The 15,519-nt window shown below is 53.6% G+C and overlaps 1 protein-coding gene and 1 long non-coding RNA gene across 2 annotated transcripts; one reads left to right on the top strand and one right to left on the bottom strand.

Moving 5' to 3' along the window:
- Positions 1-4,057: 4,057 nt before the first annotated feature.
- Positions 4,058-7,566, top strand: LOC130606931 (green-sensitive opsin). Its single transcript, XM_057423568.1, has 5 exons — positions 4,058-4,490; positions 6,032-6,200; positions 6,593-6,758; positions 6,857-7,096; positions 7,298-7,566. Exons 1-5 carry the CDS (start codon positions 4,130-4,132, stop codon positions 7,427-7,429), a joined length of 1,068 nt encoding a protein of 355 aa, XP_057279551.1. The 5' UTR covers positions 4,058-4,129; the 3' UTR covers positions 7,430-7,566.
- Positions 7,567-7,750: 184 nt separating this feature from the next.
- On the bottom strand, positions 7,751-12,493 carry LOC130606932 (uncharacterized). The gene is made up of 3 exons (XR_008974110.1): positions 12,408-12,493; positions 9,824-9,962; positions 7,751-8,259 (listed from the first exon to the last, which is right to left on the bottom strand). It is a non-coding gene; the product is annotated as an uncharacterized LOC130606932 (long non-coding RNA).
- Between the last annotated feature and the right edge of the window lie 3,026 nt (positions 12,494-15,519).

Consider the following 15,519-nt stretch of genomic DNA (forward strand, 5'->3'; position numbering starts at 1 on the left):
AGCCCAGGGGAGCGCCCAGGAGTGCTGTGGATGCTGGCAGAGGGCACGGCTGCCTCCTCAGAGCCCAGTTAATCCCTGCAGGGCGAGAAACAGCCACCCCAAACCAAATTGTAAATACATCCGTGTCCTCCTTCTCCCTGCCACGCGTTTAAATCTATTTGATCCACTCTAATGGATTGATCTACAAGTTTGTGCACACACATCCTGCTTTGGACAGGGCTGCTGGCAGCGCCTCGCCCATCACGACCTGTCAGCTCCACTCAGGCTCACCTCCACCGGGGAACGAATCCAATTACAGGATAAAGGGTTTTCTTCCCCTCCATCTGGTCTCTGTAACGCTCCGGCTTTATCTTTCTTTAACCCCTTTCCTGGTGAGGGAGCTCACAAGCCCAGCGTAAGCGGCTCAGCGCAGTGGCCACGCGTGGCTGCTATCTGATATGGGAAAACGAGGGCAGCTGGGGTACCAGGAGGTTTGCACCTTCCTCCCTCTTCTGCCACCAGGGAGGAACGGGCCCCTCTGGAAATTCAGGGCTAACCAGAAGCACAAAAGCACGCTCAGCACCAGTTTTCATTCAGCATCGGTGCTCATGGCCGAGGTTCAAGGTCCTGCCCATCACCAGAATGTAAGCACAGATGTTTGCTTCATGACTCGTTTCTTTTGTGTTTCACTATGTCTTGCTCTGCAGGTCATTCCTGGCGTGTCCCTGGGCAAGCAGCAATGAAGAGCCCTGTGCTTGGACCGGGAGAGACACAGCAAAGAGCTCCCGGTTCCGCTGTTCCAGACACTCACCTCCCGCAGCAGAGCCCATGCTTTGCTCTGCCTGTTGACTGTGCCCAGTGAACCAACCGTATCAGCTCAGTGCACGTTAGTTATTTGATTATAATTATCATTTCATGCTTTACACAGGACGTAAAAGCCCAGAGCAGCTCAGGGCTGTGTCACGCAATGTGCGGACAAACAATGACAACGAGGCAATCTCATCTCATAGAGCTTAGCAAAGCAGGAAAAAAACCCCAACCTTGCAAAGGGGAAGAAAACCCTTCCTTTTCTTAAGGAAAACCACAAAGGAAGCAGCCTCTTCTCTCACATTAAACAGGGCCTGAATTTTGCTCTTGCCTTCTTTGCCATGGAGTCAGCATAGAAAACAATTGAGAGCTCTCTGGGAGACAGCCCATAAAGTTTCCCTGCTAAGAGACACCAAATTAAAGCCATCGCTTTCCATTTCTGTGACAGAGACACAGAGGGAACCAAGGTTGTATTCAGGACATGTCCTGGAGGAACCAGCTCTCGTCTCCAGGGTCGTTTCCCTACGCTGAGCTTATTTGAGGCCTCCGGCATTGCTCTGATTGCTCCTGACCTGCAGAGAGCTCTAAATCCACCAAAACACCAGCCCCAGCTCACAGGAGAGGAAGCCAAGTCTGTGAGGACAGGGTAGGACAGCCCCTGTCAGCACTACAGAGGGGGGCTCAGGCTTACCTGCTCCATATTCAGCTCCCAAAGAGGGGAAAGGTCCTGGTCCAGATCTTGTTGAAGGTCAGGTGAAAGTCCTCGTGATCCAGAAAGACCTCATGGTCCATAGTCATCTGTATGAAAGGTTTCACACATGAAACCAAATCTGCACCCCACCTTAGCTGGAAGAGCAAGTGGAGAGGGTCCACAGATCAATGACAGCATCGGATCCTTTCCCCCACCACCCAAAGCAGACTCATTTCACCTCTTCTCCACGTAGCTGGGCTTCATTTGCACAGCTCCACTCAAAGATGGGACAGCACAAAGATGTGGTAGAAAGCCTCAGATGGGAGATGGAAATTGACTCTCCCATAACTGTGTTCATGTACAAAACCTGGGAGAAGCACCAGAGCTTTCAGATGCTGCTGGCACTGGCAGCAAGGTCCAAGTCCTTTAAAGGTGGACCATCACTGTGTTATCTCTTAGCTGGAAAGAGCTGCTCTCTACCATGGAGGTTAGGAGGGGCATGGAATGGAGATGCACATCTCTGTGTATTAGCATTTCTGGCTTCTGCTTGAATATTCAACTAATTCTGGGGAAATGTGCCCGACTTTTGCATGTCCAGAAGCCTGACTATGGCTGTATGGAAACGCATGACCATATGGAGAGACTATGTCATGGAGAGGCATGAAATATGTCCAGGGAAAGCTTTATGAGAAGTAAGGCTATGGGACTTCTCCACAAGAAACCCTCCTCCTCAAAGAAGGCCTTGACTGGGAGTTTCACAACTGGTGGTTTCACAGGACATACAACAAGAGAGGCACAGATATCCCACAGGGAATCCTTATCCCAGGGCAGCTGAGGCTGATGTGACCCACTTCCTCTCACCACATCCGTGTTCTGTTCCTCTTGGATCTCTGCTAATGGATTAGTGGGTCAGCGATTAGGACATCATTCATCCCAGCCTTCCCTTTAGCCTTCTGCTCCTGTCCTCCAGCTCCCAGGCATCCCAGTCCTGCAGAACACCTCGTTCCTGCAGCATTGGTCCTGCTCTTGGACCTTGTCTTGGCGGAGGGCAGCGGTGGGGAGGCTGCAGCTTACCGCATTAACAGATCAGGGCCATTAACGCCACCAGATGTCAGAGATTAATGAAGAGCTTCACTAAGGCTCCTTAAGCAGGTCTCCTGGAGGAGCAGCATCAATGACCCAGAAGGAAGAAATGGGGAAAAACCTTGGATGAGGTGAAGCACTGGTGCTCCAAGCTGGCACCAACCCTGCGGAGGAGGTTTCACAGCCTCATGTGTGCAGGAATGGGGAACCCACACCCCATACTGAGTGCTAATAGACTGGGAGACACTTCTTTCCCTCCTGCTTGCTCTCCCAGTGTGGTAGAGGCTGGTTCTGGTCCCTCAGCATCGCCAAGGCTTTACCTTCCCTCCCCCAGTGTACTCAGGCGCTGCTTCTCCAGTGACTTTGTCAGGCTGGTTTTAGAGCTACCTCTAAACCCTGCCAATCCATGCAAAGCTGAAGCCCAGATCAGTGTCCCGCTTGCTGGGATGAGGAGGAGGCTCAGGTGGGAAACCCTCACCAGTAGCTCCCTGGGAGACAGGGATGGTGCCACCTCCATCCCTGCCAGATGGTGCACTCCCTCTGTCTTGCCAGAGATCCTTGGAGGATCAGCTGAATAACGTGTATCCTCACAAGGAGGCAAGACAGAGGAGGAAATTCAGTGCTTTGCCCTCCAGCACAAGCAGGGTCCATGATTCAGGGTCTAATAGAACCAAAAGACCTTCCCGAGAATGCTGGGTTTACCGAGATTGCAGCCTTTGGTATGTGAAGCTGTTTCCCCCTCGTGCCTTTGCCCCATGCACAGAGGTAGCCCTGAGTCACGTTCATAAAGCCTGGTTTTGCTCTGTGATGGGGACACGTGTCCGTGTCAGGCAGCACTTGGAGCAAAGAGCAACCAAACAGCCAGAGCCAAGCCAATGGCTCAGACCCACAGAGCTGGATCCAGTCTTCCCTCAGCAACCTCCTCAAGGAGGAGGTCCCTCAGCCATGCAGGGACTGACAAAGGCACTGACCCTCTGTGGGCCTGAGCATGGACCCATTTCCCCATCAGTTGCCCAAAGCAGCCGCTTCCCAACTCGCCACTGCTCCTCCTACCTGTGCCCCTCTTCCAAAGGGCTCCCCACCATATCCCTTCCTTCCCCCAAACTCCTTAAACAATATTAAACACTTAATGGCAATTAATACGCTTTAATGCAGGTTTTGGGGCCAACCGGCTGCTTAGAGGGTGCTTAAACCATCAACCCCTCTCAATCCCGTTGCCCTTGTCATACAAAGTCAGCCGAGACCCTAATCCAAGCTCCCCCCGCACTCCCAAGGAGGCCAGAGGGTATAAAACCTCCTGGCACATGGGCACCGCCAGCCCAGCCCTCCCCGCAGAGCAGGGGCAGGCACCACCTCCCGTCCCCTCGGATCTACTGTTGTGCTTATTAAGTTCTTCTTCGGATTGGGGGGGGATCCCAGTATCCAAAACTCGGATATTTTGCTGCATTAGGGGGTGGTGCTTCCTTTTTTTGTTTTAAATTGGGGTTGAAGCAGAATTGAATACAGACTCAGAATATCTGATTTTTAGAAAGCCCTTAGAAGCAAAGCAGCTGCCCTCACGTTGGGAGGATGAACGGGACGGAAGGCGTCAATTTTTACGTGCCTATGTCCAACAAGACAGGGGTGGTGCGAAGCCCCTTTGAGTACCCCCAGTACTACCTAGCTGAGCCCTGGAAATACCGTGTCGTGTGCTGCTACATCTTCTTCCTCATCTCCACCGGTTTGCCCATCAACCTGCTCACCCTCTTGGTGACCTTCAAACACAAGAAGCTCCGGCAGCCGCTCAACTACATCTTGGTCAACTTGGCGGTGGCTGATCTCTTCATGGCCTGCTTTGGCTTCACAGTCACCTTCTACACGGCCTGGAATGGCTACTTCGTCTTTGGCCCCATTGGCTGTGCTGTGGAAGGCTTCTTCGCTACGCTGGGAGGTAAGGGCTGGGGGAGCTTGGGTCTTCCTTCTTCAGGGCTTTGGGAGCCCAGTTCCTCTCCTTCATCATGCCATCAGGGCAGCCGTGATGCACGCAGCATCCCTCCCATGCAGAAAGCCATCTCGCATGCTGCTGCAGTGTCACGGCTTGTTGCAAGGGGCAGAGCTTGCCGTGCAAGGCACTGCTTCCCTGCGGCTTAAAGACAGGGACCACATCATGTCCTTAAGTCAATGTCAAGCATCTCTGGCAAAAGGCTTCCCTTTCTGTGAAAAGATGGAGCACTGGGGAGGGTTCAGAGGGGGAAGAGAGATCCCTTGGGAGACGGGCCCCACAGAAGAGGTGTGGGCATGGAAAGGAGTTCAAGACAAAAAAAAAGGGGGTCACAGCTTCTTTAGGGAAAAAAGAAAGATGAAGCAGCTCTTAACCAGAGGAGAAGAGCAGCAGTGTGAGGGGAAGGAGGATTCAGAGCTAGTGAAGCCAGGCCCTGTCTCTGCAGCAATTGCTCAGCTCTGTCCCAATTGCTCCCAATTTGAGTGCCCTCGGGAGCTTCCTTATTTCATTTCTCAGGGACATGAGAGCTGTTAACGCTTCGCCCTACAGAACCCCCCCTGCAAAACAGGGAAAATTCACTTTGCACCCAATGCCCACGCAGCCACTGGGCCCACATGACACCTCGTGATGGATCTGACAACCACTAATCCTCGCTGTAGACATCTATAACCACTGCAAGGGCTTCACTTGTTTTCCCCTAAATGGGGCAATTTCCTGCAATGATGCTGATTGGGGGGAAGGCTATTCTGCCAGGCTAAAGCAAAGTTAAATGTCCTGAGCCAAGCCAAGGACTCAGGAAGGGCTTGATCTTGGGGTCAGAACATCGTATGGGTCTGCGTCATTTCTGACCAAGCGAGCTTCAGGCAGCATTATTTGCTCTTCTGCCGTTTGTGGCTAGTAAAGAGCAAGGAGGCTTCTGTTCAGAGGGAGGAATGTTTGATGGGAAGCAGTCGCAGTGCTAGCAGCAGGTCTCCAGCGAATGCAAGCACAGGGTGTAGTTATCAGCAGATTATCACAGCTGGGGGCATTAGCAGGCTTATGGCACCGACTAAACTCTTCCAATCCCCTGAAGTTTAATTATCCCTTATAAACACATGTGCAGGCATGCCCACACACACACAGCCTCCCCACACCAGCACTGGTGGAAGGCTCATGAAATGCACATTTAAAGGCATCAACAGGTTTGGACACCTCTGGTATCTTTGCCAGGAATGTGCTTCTCTGTGCCCAGCTTCATTTTTAAAGTCCTACAAACCCATGATGATCACCAGCATCCTCCATCACCAGCACCTCACCGCGGCACAGCCGTTCCCCTCAGCATGCTGCCGTCGGGAGATCCTCAGTTATTTAGTAGGATGCTGGTTTTCCCTTGCTGATCCCCGACTCCTCAGTTCCCTCTGCTCTTTGCTGCAGCCACAAGGCCGTGAAGGGAAGATCAAGCCCAGAGTTGCTCTTACCACCCCCATGTGCTGTTTCTCTCCCTCCCGCAGGCCAAGTCGCCCTGTGGTCCCTGGTGGTCCTGGCCATCGAGCGCTACATCGTCGTCTGCAAACCCATGGGGAACTTCCGCTTCTCCTCGAGCCACGCCATGATGGGCATCGCTTTTACCTGGGTTATGGCCTTCTCCTGTGCTGCTCCACCCCTCTTTGGCTGGTCCAGGTGAGTCCAAGCATGCGGCAGCCCCTGCTGCTGTGCAGACACCCCACTGGGACAGGACGTGAAACCCTCTGGGCTCCTGCAATAGAGGCAATAGGGCAAGTCAGAATGTAAATGAGACCTGAGCTGTCAGTCTCACGACAGCTTGGTGTCCCCTAACCAAAGGCAGGCACAGGCTCAGCATCTCCTGCTGCAATAGCCCTTCGTGCTCTGCAGAGAAAGAGGAGCTTTAACAGGCACAGCTTGTCTCGTGCTGTGAAGAGCCCATTCTTCTCTGCAGACTGGAAAGAGCGTTTGGACAGCCAGGCCAGCAGGCAATTCAATCCCTAGGTTGAGCTTCTCCTGTGGCCCCCAGGGAGGGTCCTGGTGAAGATCCTAACCTTTCTCTCTGGCAGATACATGCCGGAGGGGATGCAGTGTTCCTGTGGTCCCGACTACTATACCCACAACCCTGACTATCACAATGAGTCCTACGTCCTCTACATGTTCATCATCCACTTCATCATCCCAGTCGTGGTCATTTTCTTCTCCTACGGGCGCCTCATTTGCAAAGTCCGAGAGGTAACACTGGGAGGGGATGGATGGGGCCAGGGTGGGCAGCAGGAGGTGGTGTGGGGTGGGAAGCTGCTGGGTGCTCCTCAACACCCTCCTGCTTGCAGGCAGCTGCCCAGCAGCAGGAATCAGCCACAACCCAGAAGGCCGAGAGGGAGGTGACGCGGATGGTGATCCTCATGGTGCTGGGATTCATGCTGGCTTGGACGCCCTATGCCGTGGTGGCGTTCTGGATCTTCACCAACAAGGGAGCGGACTTCACTGCCACTCTCATGTCAGTGCCTGCCTTCTTCTCCAAGAGCTCCTCCCTCTACAACCCCATCATCTACGTCCTCATGAACAAGCAGGTGAGACCCCCATGGCATGCAGGGTGAGCCTCTGCCCTGGGCTTACCAACACATCTGGGGTCATTGCAGGCACCTCACTCTTTCCCAGAAGGGGCTGAATCTCAGCCCTGAATCTCAGGGGCTGTTGGGGGCTCTTGGTCCTTGTAGCACATCCCCACTGTCCCCCAGTGCTATCGTTCTCCATTTCTCTCCCCTCTTCAGTTCCGTAATTGCATGATCACCACAATCTGCTGCGGCAAGAACCCCTTTGGGGATGAAGACACCTCTTCCGCTGTATCCCAGAGCAAGACCGAGGTCTCCTCCATCTCCTCCAGCCAAGTATCACCTGCATAGACCATGGACAGTTTGAACTGGGGTGACCCCCCGAGCTCAGGGACCAATACAGACATCCCTCTCCCACAGTCTCCCTTCATGCAGTCCCTCCCTTGTGCGCCAACACCCAACCTTTAGCTGTGCACCTACTGCAGTAGCATCCCCCAGGCACCGGACACCCCTGGTGCGAACACACAGAGCTCTTCCCACTGACACAGCCCCTTGCAGGGCAGCCCAGGTCCCTTCCCCAGCTCCCAGGAGCTGGTCAGCTTCTGGGAACTGTCTCTGCCTGCCCTCTGGCTTAATTCACACCATAGCAGCAGCCAGTGGGACACCCCAAACCCTGGTATTTCCCTCCCTGCCCCGAACGATGTCCCTGCAGCATCCCCTTCCCCGGTGCTCAAGGGAGTGTTGCAGAAGCATTGAGCCCTCACTTAGTGCGAAAGCTAAGCCTACAGACAGAGCACACCGCACACCCCTGAGCACAGCCCTGCGGCTGGAGCTGCCCTTTGCCCAAGCCTGGGGCTCTCGGAGCTGCCTCCTCTGCCGGCGCGGCTGATGGGAATCGATACCCGCAGTCTTCATAAATCAATAGGACAAATGGAGCCGTGAGCGGGCTTTGCTTCAAGCCTGACTCCCTGTAGCCCCAAGACAACTCTGTAGATACAGGGGTTTTCATCTTGGAACCTGTAAATATTTGCTCACGTACTTTGAAGTCTCTCTCTCTCAGCCCTTTCCTTTCTCTTCCTTCTCCCGACTCCAAGGCACAGAAAGGGTCTTTCAGCTCCACTCCTGCTGGCCGGACACCCACAGCCAACCTTGGAGGGTGGGACCGGCCCCTGAGCACGTTCCTGTACATATTTTATAAATAAGATGTCAGCACAAGGACTTCTACAGTCAAGGAATAGGGATTAAAAAGTAAGAAATAAACAGAAGCAGCAGAGACACGAATCGAGATGCTCCGTCCTGCTCCTTTCTGTGGGGCTGCACCGACGAGATGCTGATGCGAATGTAATGCTGCTTTTGGAGATGTGAGCCCAGAGCTGTCTCGATACCCACGGGAAGGGGGATCTGTGAGTTAGACCAGCCCTGATCACAGAGGGGAGAGCAGTGACTGTCCCCAGCAAGGTGACATCCCCGTGAGCACCAGAGGGGTTTAGAGGCACAAAAAGACACAGACAGGGCACAGAGCAGGAAGTGCTGCCGCCTGTACCATGGCCCTCACAACCCAAGCTATCACCAGCCATTATTTTTCTGTCCTTTAACATTTAAGCATCCCCCACGTAGCCTTAAATAAAGCAGAGCTTTTGCAGAGTTCAAGCTCCCCTCCCCACGGGGCCCTTCGAGGCAGTGGTGTTCAGGAATTGGCAGAGTCAGGGAAAAACTGTTCCCTGTGCCAGTGAATTCGTTATGGAGCCACTGCAGAATGATCCCGAGCACAGGGGCTGCTGGGGCTCTGGCCTCCCTGCTCAGCACACGGGCCCTCTGGCAGGCATTTCCCTTCCTTTTCCCCTTCCTTCCTTTTGGGCCAAAGCAACCAAAACCCATGGGAAGCCCAAGGTGCATGCCTGGGATGGGAATGCAGGAATAGAAACCACCATTTGCAGCAAGCCACCAGCGCAGCCCTGTGGAGCGGGGAGGGGGGGAAAGATGCTGCTCCCAACCCCAGCTCCCTGGGCTCCCCCTGCCTCTGCATTGCCCCATCCACCTGAGCTGGGGGCTCTTGGATTGATGCTGTGGGTCTGGCACCACTCCTGCACCAGCAGCTACACTGAATAATTCATGGCCTGCTCTCCCGGGTCTCGGGAGCCTCCTTTCCTTCACCTACAAAGCAACAAACCCGTTTCCCTTTGCTGCTTGAAACGAGGGAGCAGCAGAGGAGCGGAGGCACCGCGGCTCTTTACAGTGAGCAGTTGAACGCACTGTGTGCAAGGGAAGGCAGCAACCTCAGCATCGCCTGTCTCACCCCTCGACTTCTGAGCACAATGGGACATCATGGGAACACAGCCCTCCCGAACCACACATCCTGAGCTCTGCATCCCAAACCCCTTTCTTCTTCTTGTTTTAAATGCTGCAGTTATAGCTGAAGGCTGCTCGCCTTTTGCTGCGATGCTGGAGGAATTCACAGTGATGTAGCAGATCCCAGAGGGGGATAACAGCATCCCAGGACTCCTAACAGGGAGCTGTGGAGAGCCAGGGACCACCATAGGGTGAGCTGAGGCTTTGCAGCTGAATTTCCTATGGATGGGAGAGCAATAGAGCAGGGTCCCATGGAACTGCAGCTCAGGGGCATTGGCAGATGCTGGCAGCAATGCTGCAGTGGTGCCTTCTGGCCACCCCCATCTGCACTCAGCATCCAGCTGCCTTGCCAGATGTGTCACTACCCACAGCACCGCAGCGGACCAGAAGCTTTACCTCCTCTGCAAGGAGCCTTCTCAAGCTGGATGCTGGCTCTGTGTGATGTCCCCAGGGCAGCAGGCTGGCGATGCTCACAGAGGTGCAGCTTGAAGTCATCCGTGATGCAGAGGAGGAGCTGCTTTATTTGGGGTGGAGGCTGCAGGTGGGAATAAAAAGATAAATAAATTATATATATAAATATATATACATAAATATTAAGAAAATATATAAAATAAATAAAGATAAACCCATGTTCTGCCCTCAGCCCCTCTCTAGCAGCTGCTGCTGCTGCTGCTCATCTCTCCTGGACCAAATCCCTGCAAAGAATTCCAGCATCCAAGTTGCAGCAGCGGTTTCTCCAAGACCAAGAGGGAGTGCAGCAGCCAGGCAGTCTGTAATCACAGCTAAACCTCATCTAGCCCGCATTGATTCAACCTTGCCAGGGCAGAAAGCATCTCATTGAAGGCTTTTTCTTTTTGTTGCCCTCCCTTCCTTGTTTTAAAGGCTGGTTTTGGAGGTGTGAAGCCACAGTTTCCTTGCAGCTGCCCACCAGGCCAAGCTCCTCTTGTTCTTCAAATCCAGGGGCTTTTAAAGATGCTCTTTATTGATGTAACACTTATTTATAAGCAAGCAACAGGAGAAGATGGTTAGTTCAGTTATTAAATTTAGAAAGCTGACAAAAGCAAAAGCAATATGGCTTAATAAGAGATTAAGAGGGAAGCAGCAGGACCTTCCATTTCTGACCCCGTGTTTCAGATTGGTTCATATCTATGTATTTTTACTGCTCAGATGGCAACACAATAAAATGACACATTTGTGCTCTTCGCCTACAGGGTTTTTATCACTAATTGATTTCACAACAGCTCATCTAACCTCAGTTCTAAAGGCTTTTGTGTGGGCTGCATTGAAAGGGACTGTCCTGCCCGGGGCATCTCCTGGCAGCGGGGAACATGAGGCTGGGGGCTGCAGAATGTGGGTACCATCCCCTCGCCAGCCTGGTGTGAGGGTCATGCCCAGCCACAGTGTTCACAGGCAAAGCAGCCAAGGGCCTGGACCTTGTGCAGAGTGAGGCAGTGAGGAGCAGTGCAGGATGTGACCGGTGGCACGTGTGTCCCTCCTCACCTGGGACCATGGCTGCTGGCACAGGTAAACCATGGTTTGGAAAGGCAAACAAATGGGAACCTGATTGCGAGATTCCTTACCTCGTTTCCCCACAGTTAAGGTTTAATCCATCTTCATCCCGTTTCCTTTTCACTAAAGCTATTTTTATTACAAGACATCCAGTGACAATTATTTGTTCTTTATATTTGATGAACTTGAGATACAGGTTGGATACGGGCACAGCAGAGCAGCTTGGAACAGCTATGAAAGAGCCACTTGGTTAAACAGCCTGGGGCAAGAACTGCCTTCAGGAGCCCTTGCACAACCCCTGTGTGCGCTAGCCCTAAGGAACTGAGATCCCCAAATCCCCCCTGAGGTCCCAACCCTGGAAAAGAAACAATCCAGGAGTCATTTCTATCCTCTTTTCCATAAATGCATTGGTATTTCAGGCACTGCCTGCTTGCAATCAGCAAGGATCATTCCAGAGTCGCTCATTCATAACGGGTAACTGCACCTTCATAGCAGGTACCATCACCTTCTCTCAGCAGCCCCTGGCTGCTGCCACCTGAATTCACATGCAATTGAGGAAAGCAGCCAGACTTAGCCAGGATAAGGAGACAGCTGGATGGAAATTCAGGCCCAAAGGGCATTTCAGTGTCTAACTCTTCCTCCTGCTGCAGCTGGGATTGCTGCTCCTTTACCCAAGTATTGCCATCATCTGTTTTAGGGAAACTGCAGTAATTGGCTCAATTCATTTTAAATCAGTTATCGTTTGTGCAAGCAGCAGTCAGGGGAGAAGCAGCTTGTAGTTAATAACATCCTGATTTGGAGACATCCGCAGGGGTGAGGAGGGAGATCTCAGCAAAGGGCCGGTCCTTGGTCCTCCCCTGGAACACAGGGATGGGTGCAGGGTAGGGGCTCAGGGTGTGAGACGGCTCCTGGGATGATGCTGTGATGTTCAGCACTCCTCCTGCCCCTGGGCTCATCCCCTTCAGGCTGGGATGCTACTGTCTGCAATGGGACATTCATCATCTCTGAGCGTGGAAGCGCAGCCAGGATGCTGGAGGGTCTGGCTCTGTCTATTTGTCTCTGCCAAAGGAAAAGCACCTCCAAGTCCAGCCGTGCCAGCAGCTCTGGAAACAAGAAGATTAAAAAACTCCCCCTGTGCCATCACACATCCAAATCCCAGCCCAGCCCCTCTCCAGGGTGCGCAGAGCCTGGCACCATGGGGAGAAGTTGTCCCACATGGATCACAGCTTGGGAAAGGCCAATGTGCTCCCAGGGGCACATTGCACAGCCCCAGCAGCTTCTCCTTCACCCAGGTTGAACCCAGGGGGACCCAGGCAAGTGCTTGCACCCCCCCCCCAGGAGGATGCAGATCACCCACATTTGTGCCACCTCCCAGCATGGACATCCCCAGCCTGCGCAGAGGTTCCAAATCCATCACTGCCGCCTGTGTCACGTTAGCAGCAATAAAAGGATTCAAACAGCAATTCCTTACTTTTATGAACAAATGGCCCTGGATGGATGATTCAGGCAGCATTCAATTCCCAGCAAGAAAGTGTCAGCAAAAACCCAGCCTCTTTCATGTAGGTGGATAACTGCAAATAAAAGTAGGGAATTATTAGCACTTAATACTTGGTGTTTTTTACTCCCTAGTGCTCTTCTCTGGTAGATGCCAAGCACTTTAAATAAATTAACAGATAGGGAGGGGTTTGCTAAGGGGAGAATGCTTGGATCCTGGTGATGGATCTGGACCTCTCACACGTGGGGGGCACCATCCCCATCCCACTGAGGGCTCTCCTCCAGTCTGCCCCCTCCAGAGCCCCTTTTCTCCTCCCCTCTCACCCCATCCATCCCCTCCCTGCTCTCCCATTCTCAGCTCACCACTACCAACACAGGAGCCCGGGATCCCCCCAGCCCTGGGGGGCTGTGAGCGGTGTCAGAGGCACGCACCAGCCTCCTCCTTCATCAAGGCCGCCTGTATTTGTCTTGCTCATCAGACTGACAAAATGGGCAGAAAACAGACTCCTGGCTATTTCCTGTGCGAGCTGCCCACTCCTCCTCTCCCTTTGGCAATGACTGAGAGCTGAAGAAGCAGGAATAGCATATAAATTTCCTCCCTCCTTTAATAAATACCTCTATTACCTACTGCTCTCTCCTGCTCGCCCGGTGGTTTTGCTGCCTCCAGGCAGACGTGATGAACCAAACCTCTCATTTCTATAGGGAATAAACGGCAGGACTGAGCCAGGCAGGGGCAGAGGGGAGGAACCCCCTCCCAGGGGCCTGCCTGCAGCTTTACATCATGGTATGGGGAGCCAAACGTACTCATTTATTAGGGTTGGGGCTTGTCTGACTGCTCTGCAGCACCTTGTGTGCTCCTTGGACACCCTGCCCTGGTCCCCAGTGGGAAGAGTATTCCCAAAGCCCAGGTGTAGCCGGGTTTGTCCCATGCACCACTGTGCACCTTGGGGTGGGCCTGAGGTTTAATGCAGGAAGGGAATAAGGACAAAGGATGCTAAAATCAAACCTGATGGTGCAGGCGCACAAAGAAGCCCTCAAACCATGGAAGCCCCATGAAGCGAGCTGCAGACCTCGGGGCGCAGGGCAGTCTGTGTGACTGTCAGCAAGATGGGAGCATCCTTGCAATGGGAACCCCATGGGTGTCACTTGGCATCAGCACAGCTCTGGGGGCTCCATTGCAGCTCTGCTGCCCACAGCTCCCTGCCCAGGACATGACCATGCCGCAGGGCAGCTTGTTTACTCAGAGGCCCTGCCCAGAGGTGACTCCTATACACATTTCACTCCATTTGATGCTGCAGAGCATCACCTGAGGGCAGGGATTTGTCCCCTGCCTTGCTGAATAGCACTTGCATGCACGCCTGAGCAGGGCTGCTGCTGCAGCACGTGTCAAAGATGTCCCATGCAAATAAGACAAACACAACACCCACTGAGACCCCCTCAATTCCCATCCTCAGCTCAGCTCTGGTGCATGGAATGGGCAGGATCATCCAGTTCCAATCCCCTAGGTGAAAACAAGCCAGGAGGCTGCAGCCTGACCCTTGCTGTGTTTCTCCTCCTTGTCCCTCCGTTTGGTCCCAGCCCTTTCCTGCAGCTGTTAGGGATACCCAGGACAAAGCTCACTTGTCCAGTGAAGGAAGTGCCTCTGTACACAGGCCACTGGACCCATTGGAAACACCAAAAGCCTTCCCGAATGGCTTGAGCATCACTGTGATGGCAGAGACCTTGCTCCATCCCCACTCTGTAAGAGAACAGGTAAAAGCCATCAGCTTTTTACACTCCATCCTCACCAACAGCCCCTCGGAGATCACGCTATCCCCATGCGCACGGGGCACATCCCCTGTGCTTTATGCAAGTGGAGCTGCTGAAGTGCCCCCGGCCCCTCTGCCACCCACCAGCAGCCCTGGCAGCAGCCAGCCCTGCTCTCTCCATCCCCTGTAGCTAGGATTGATGGCAGCCTGGAAAACCCACTTAAAGAGGAGCATTAAGGGCTGGCAGCCACCCCATTTCCCCCGCAGCCAGCACTTGGGGTGTCAGCCATTTCCTGGGGTCTATTGAACTTCTGAACTTAACAAGGTCCTAAACAAGTAATAGCAGCAAGTGGCAGCTCCTGGCTCCCAAGCTGCGAGTGGCATTTCAGGGGCCAGGCTGCCGTCAGCACAAGCAGTGGGAAATTTCTCAAGTGTCCCTTTGATTTATGGCTCCAGTTAATTCTCCAGGAGGGCTGCGAGCTGCCCCGAGCACACCAGACCTCAGAGGGATCAATAATTTACCAGGTGGTTAAATGTTCTTTAAGGTCTAGAGAACACCAGCAGGAGCACAGATGTCGTTCCGTATTATCCTCCCCACCACCACCAAACTGAGCCCAAGCAGCAGGGTCAGCCCGAGCTGGGCGCTGCCATCAGCTCAGTGCTGCTGCCATAGGAGGGAAAGGACCAGGATGCCAAGGGACGGGGGGGTTCTCACTCTCTTGCTCTTTCTCTGCATGAAACCCCCCCAAGGTGTCAGGGGGCACTTGCACCCTGCTCTGCAGGGGCTGGTGCTGGGGGAAGACCACAGAGCAAGAGCCACCACTGACTGAAGCAGAGGGATGGAAAGAGGAGATCAAAGCACCCCCTCTGCAAGTCCCCCAGTGCCATTTGAGCTTCAGATTGGGATGTTTGGGGACGCGAGGGCAGCCCCTAGCCCCTCCAGCAGCCCATGGCACCTATAAACCCCCCCACACACACACACACCGGGGCCACTGCAGGGTGCAGAGGTAGATGGCAGCAAAGCCTATTTCTTGCGGAGCCAGGATGCGACATCCCGGTCCCTGCTCCGGCACCATCAGCCACACAGGCCACCGCACCGAGCCGGTACTCACAGAGCATCCAGCCCTTCGCTGTATCCACGGTCTGAGTTTTCCACCGCAGCTCCTTTTCCCCTGGTTTCAATCCTTAAGCATGATTCAGAGCCCAGGATGGAGCTTAATTCCTCCCTGGTGTCAAACAAATCAGCGAGCCAGGTGTATTTAAATGCTTCTGTGCCTGGGGCTTGGCTCCTTGCCTGCCTCTCTTCCTTTCCCCTCATCCCTGGAGCAGGATACCCCCACA

Source organism: Pezoporus wallicus, unplaced genomic scaffold (genome assembly GCF_028554395.1).
Source record: "Pezoporus wallicus isolate ANWC-B61680 ecotype Strahan unplaced genomic scaffold, APGP_CSIRO_Pwel_v1 contig_13071, whole genome shotgun sequence".
Taxonomy (NCBI): domain Eukaryota; kingdom Metazoa; phylum Chordata; class Aves; order Psittaciformes; family Psittacidae; genus Pezoporus; species Pezoporus wallicus.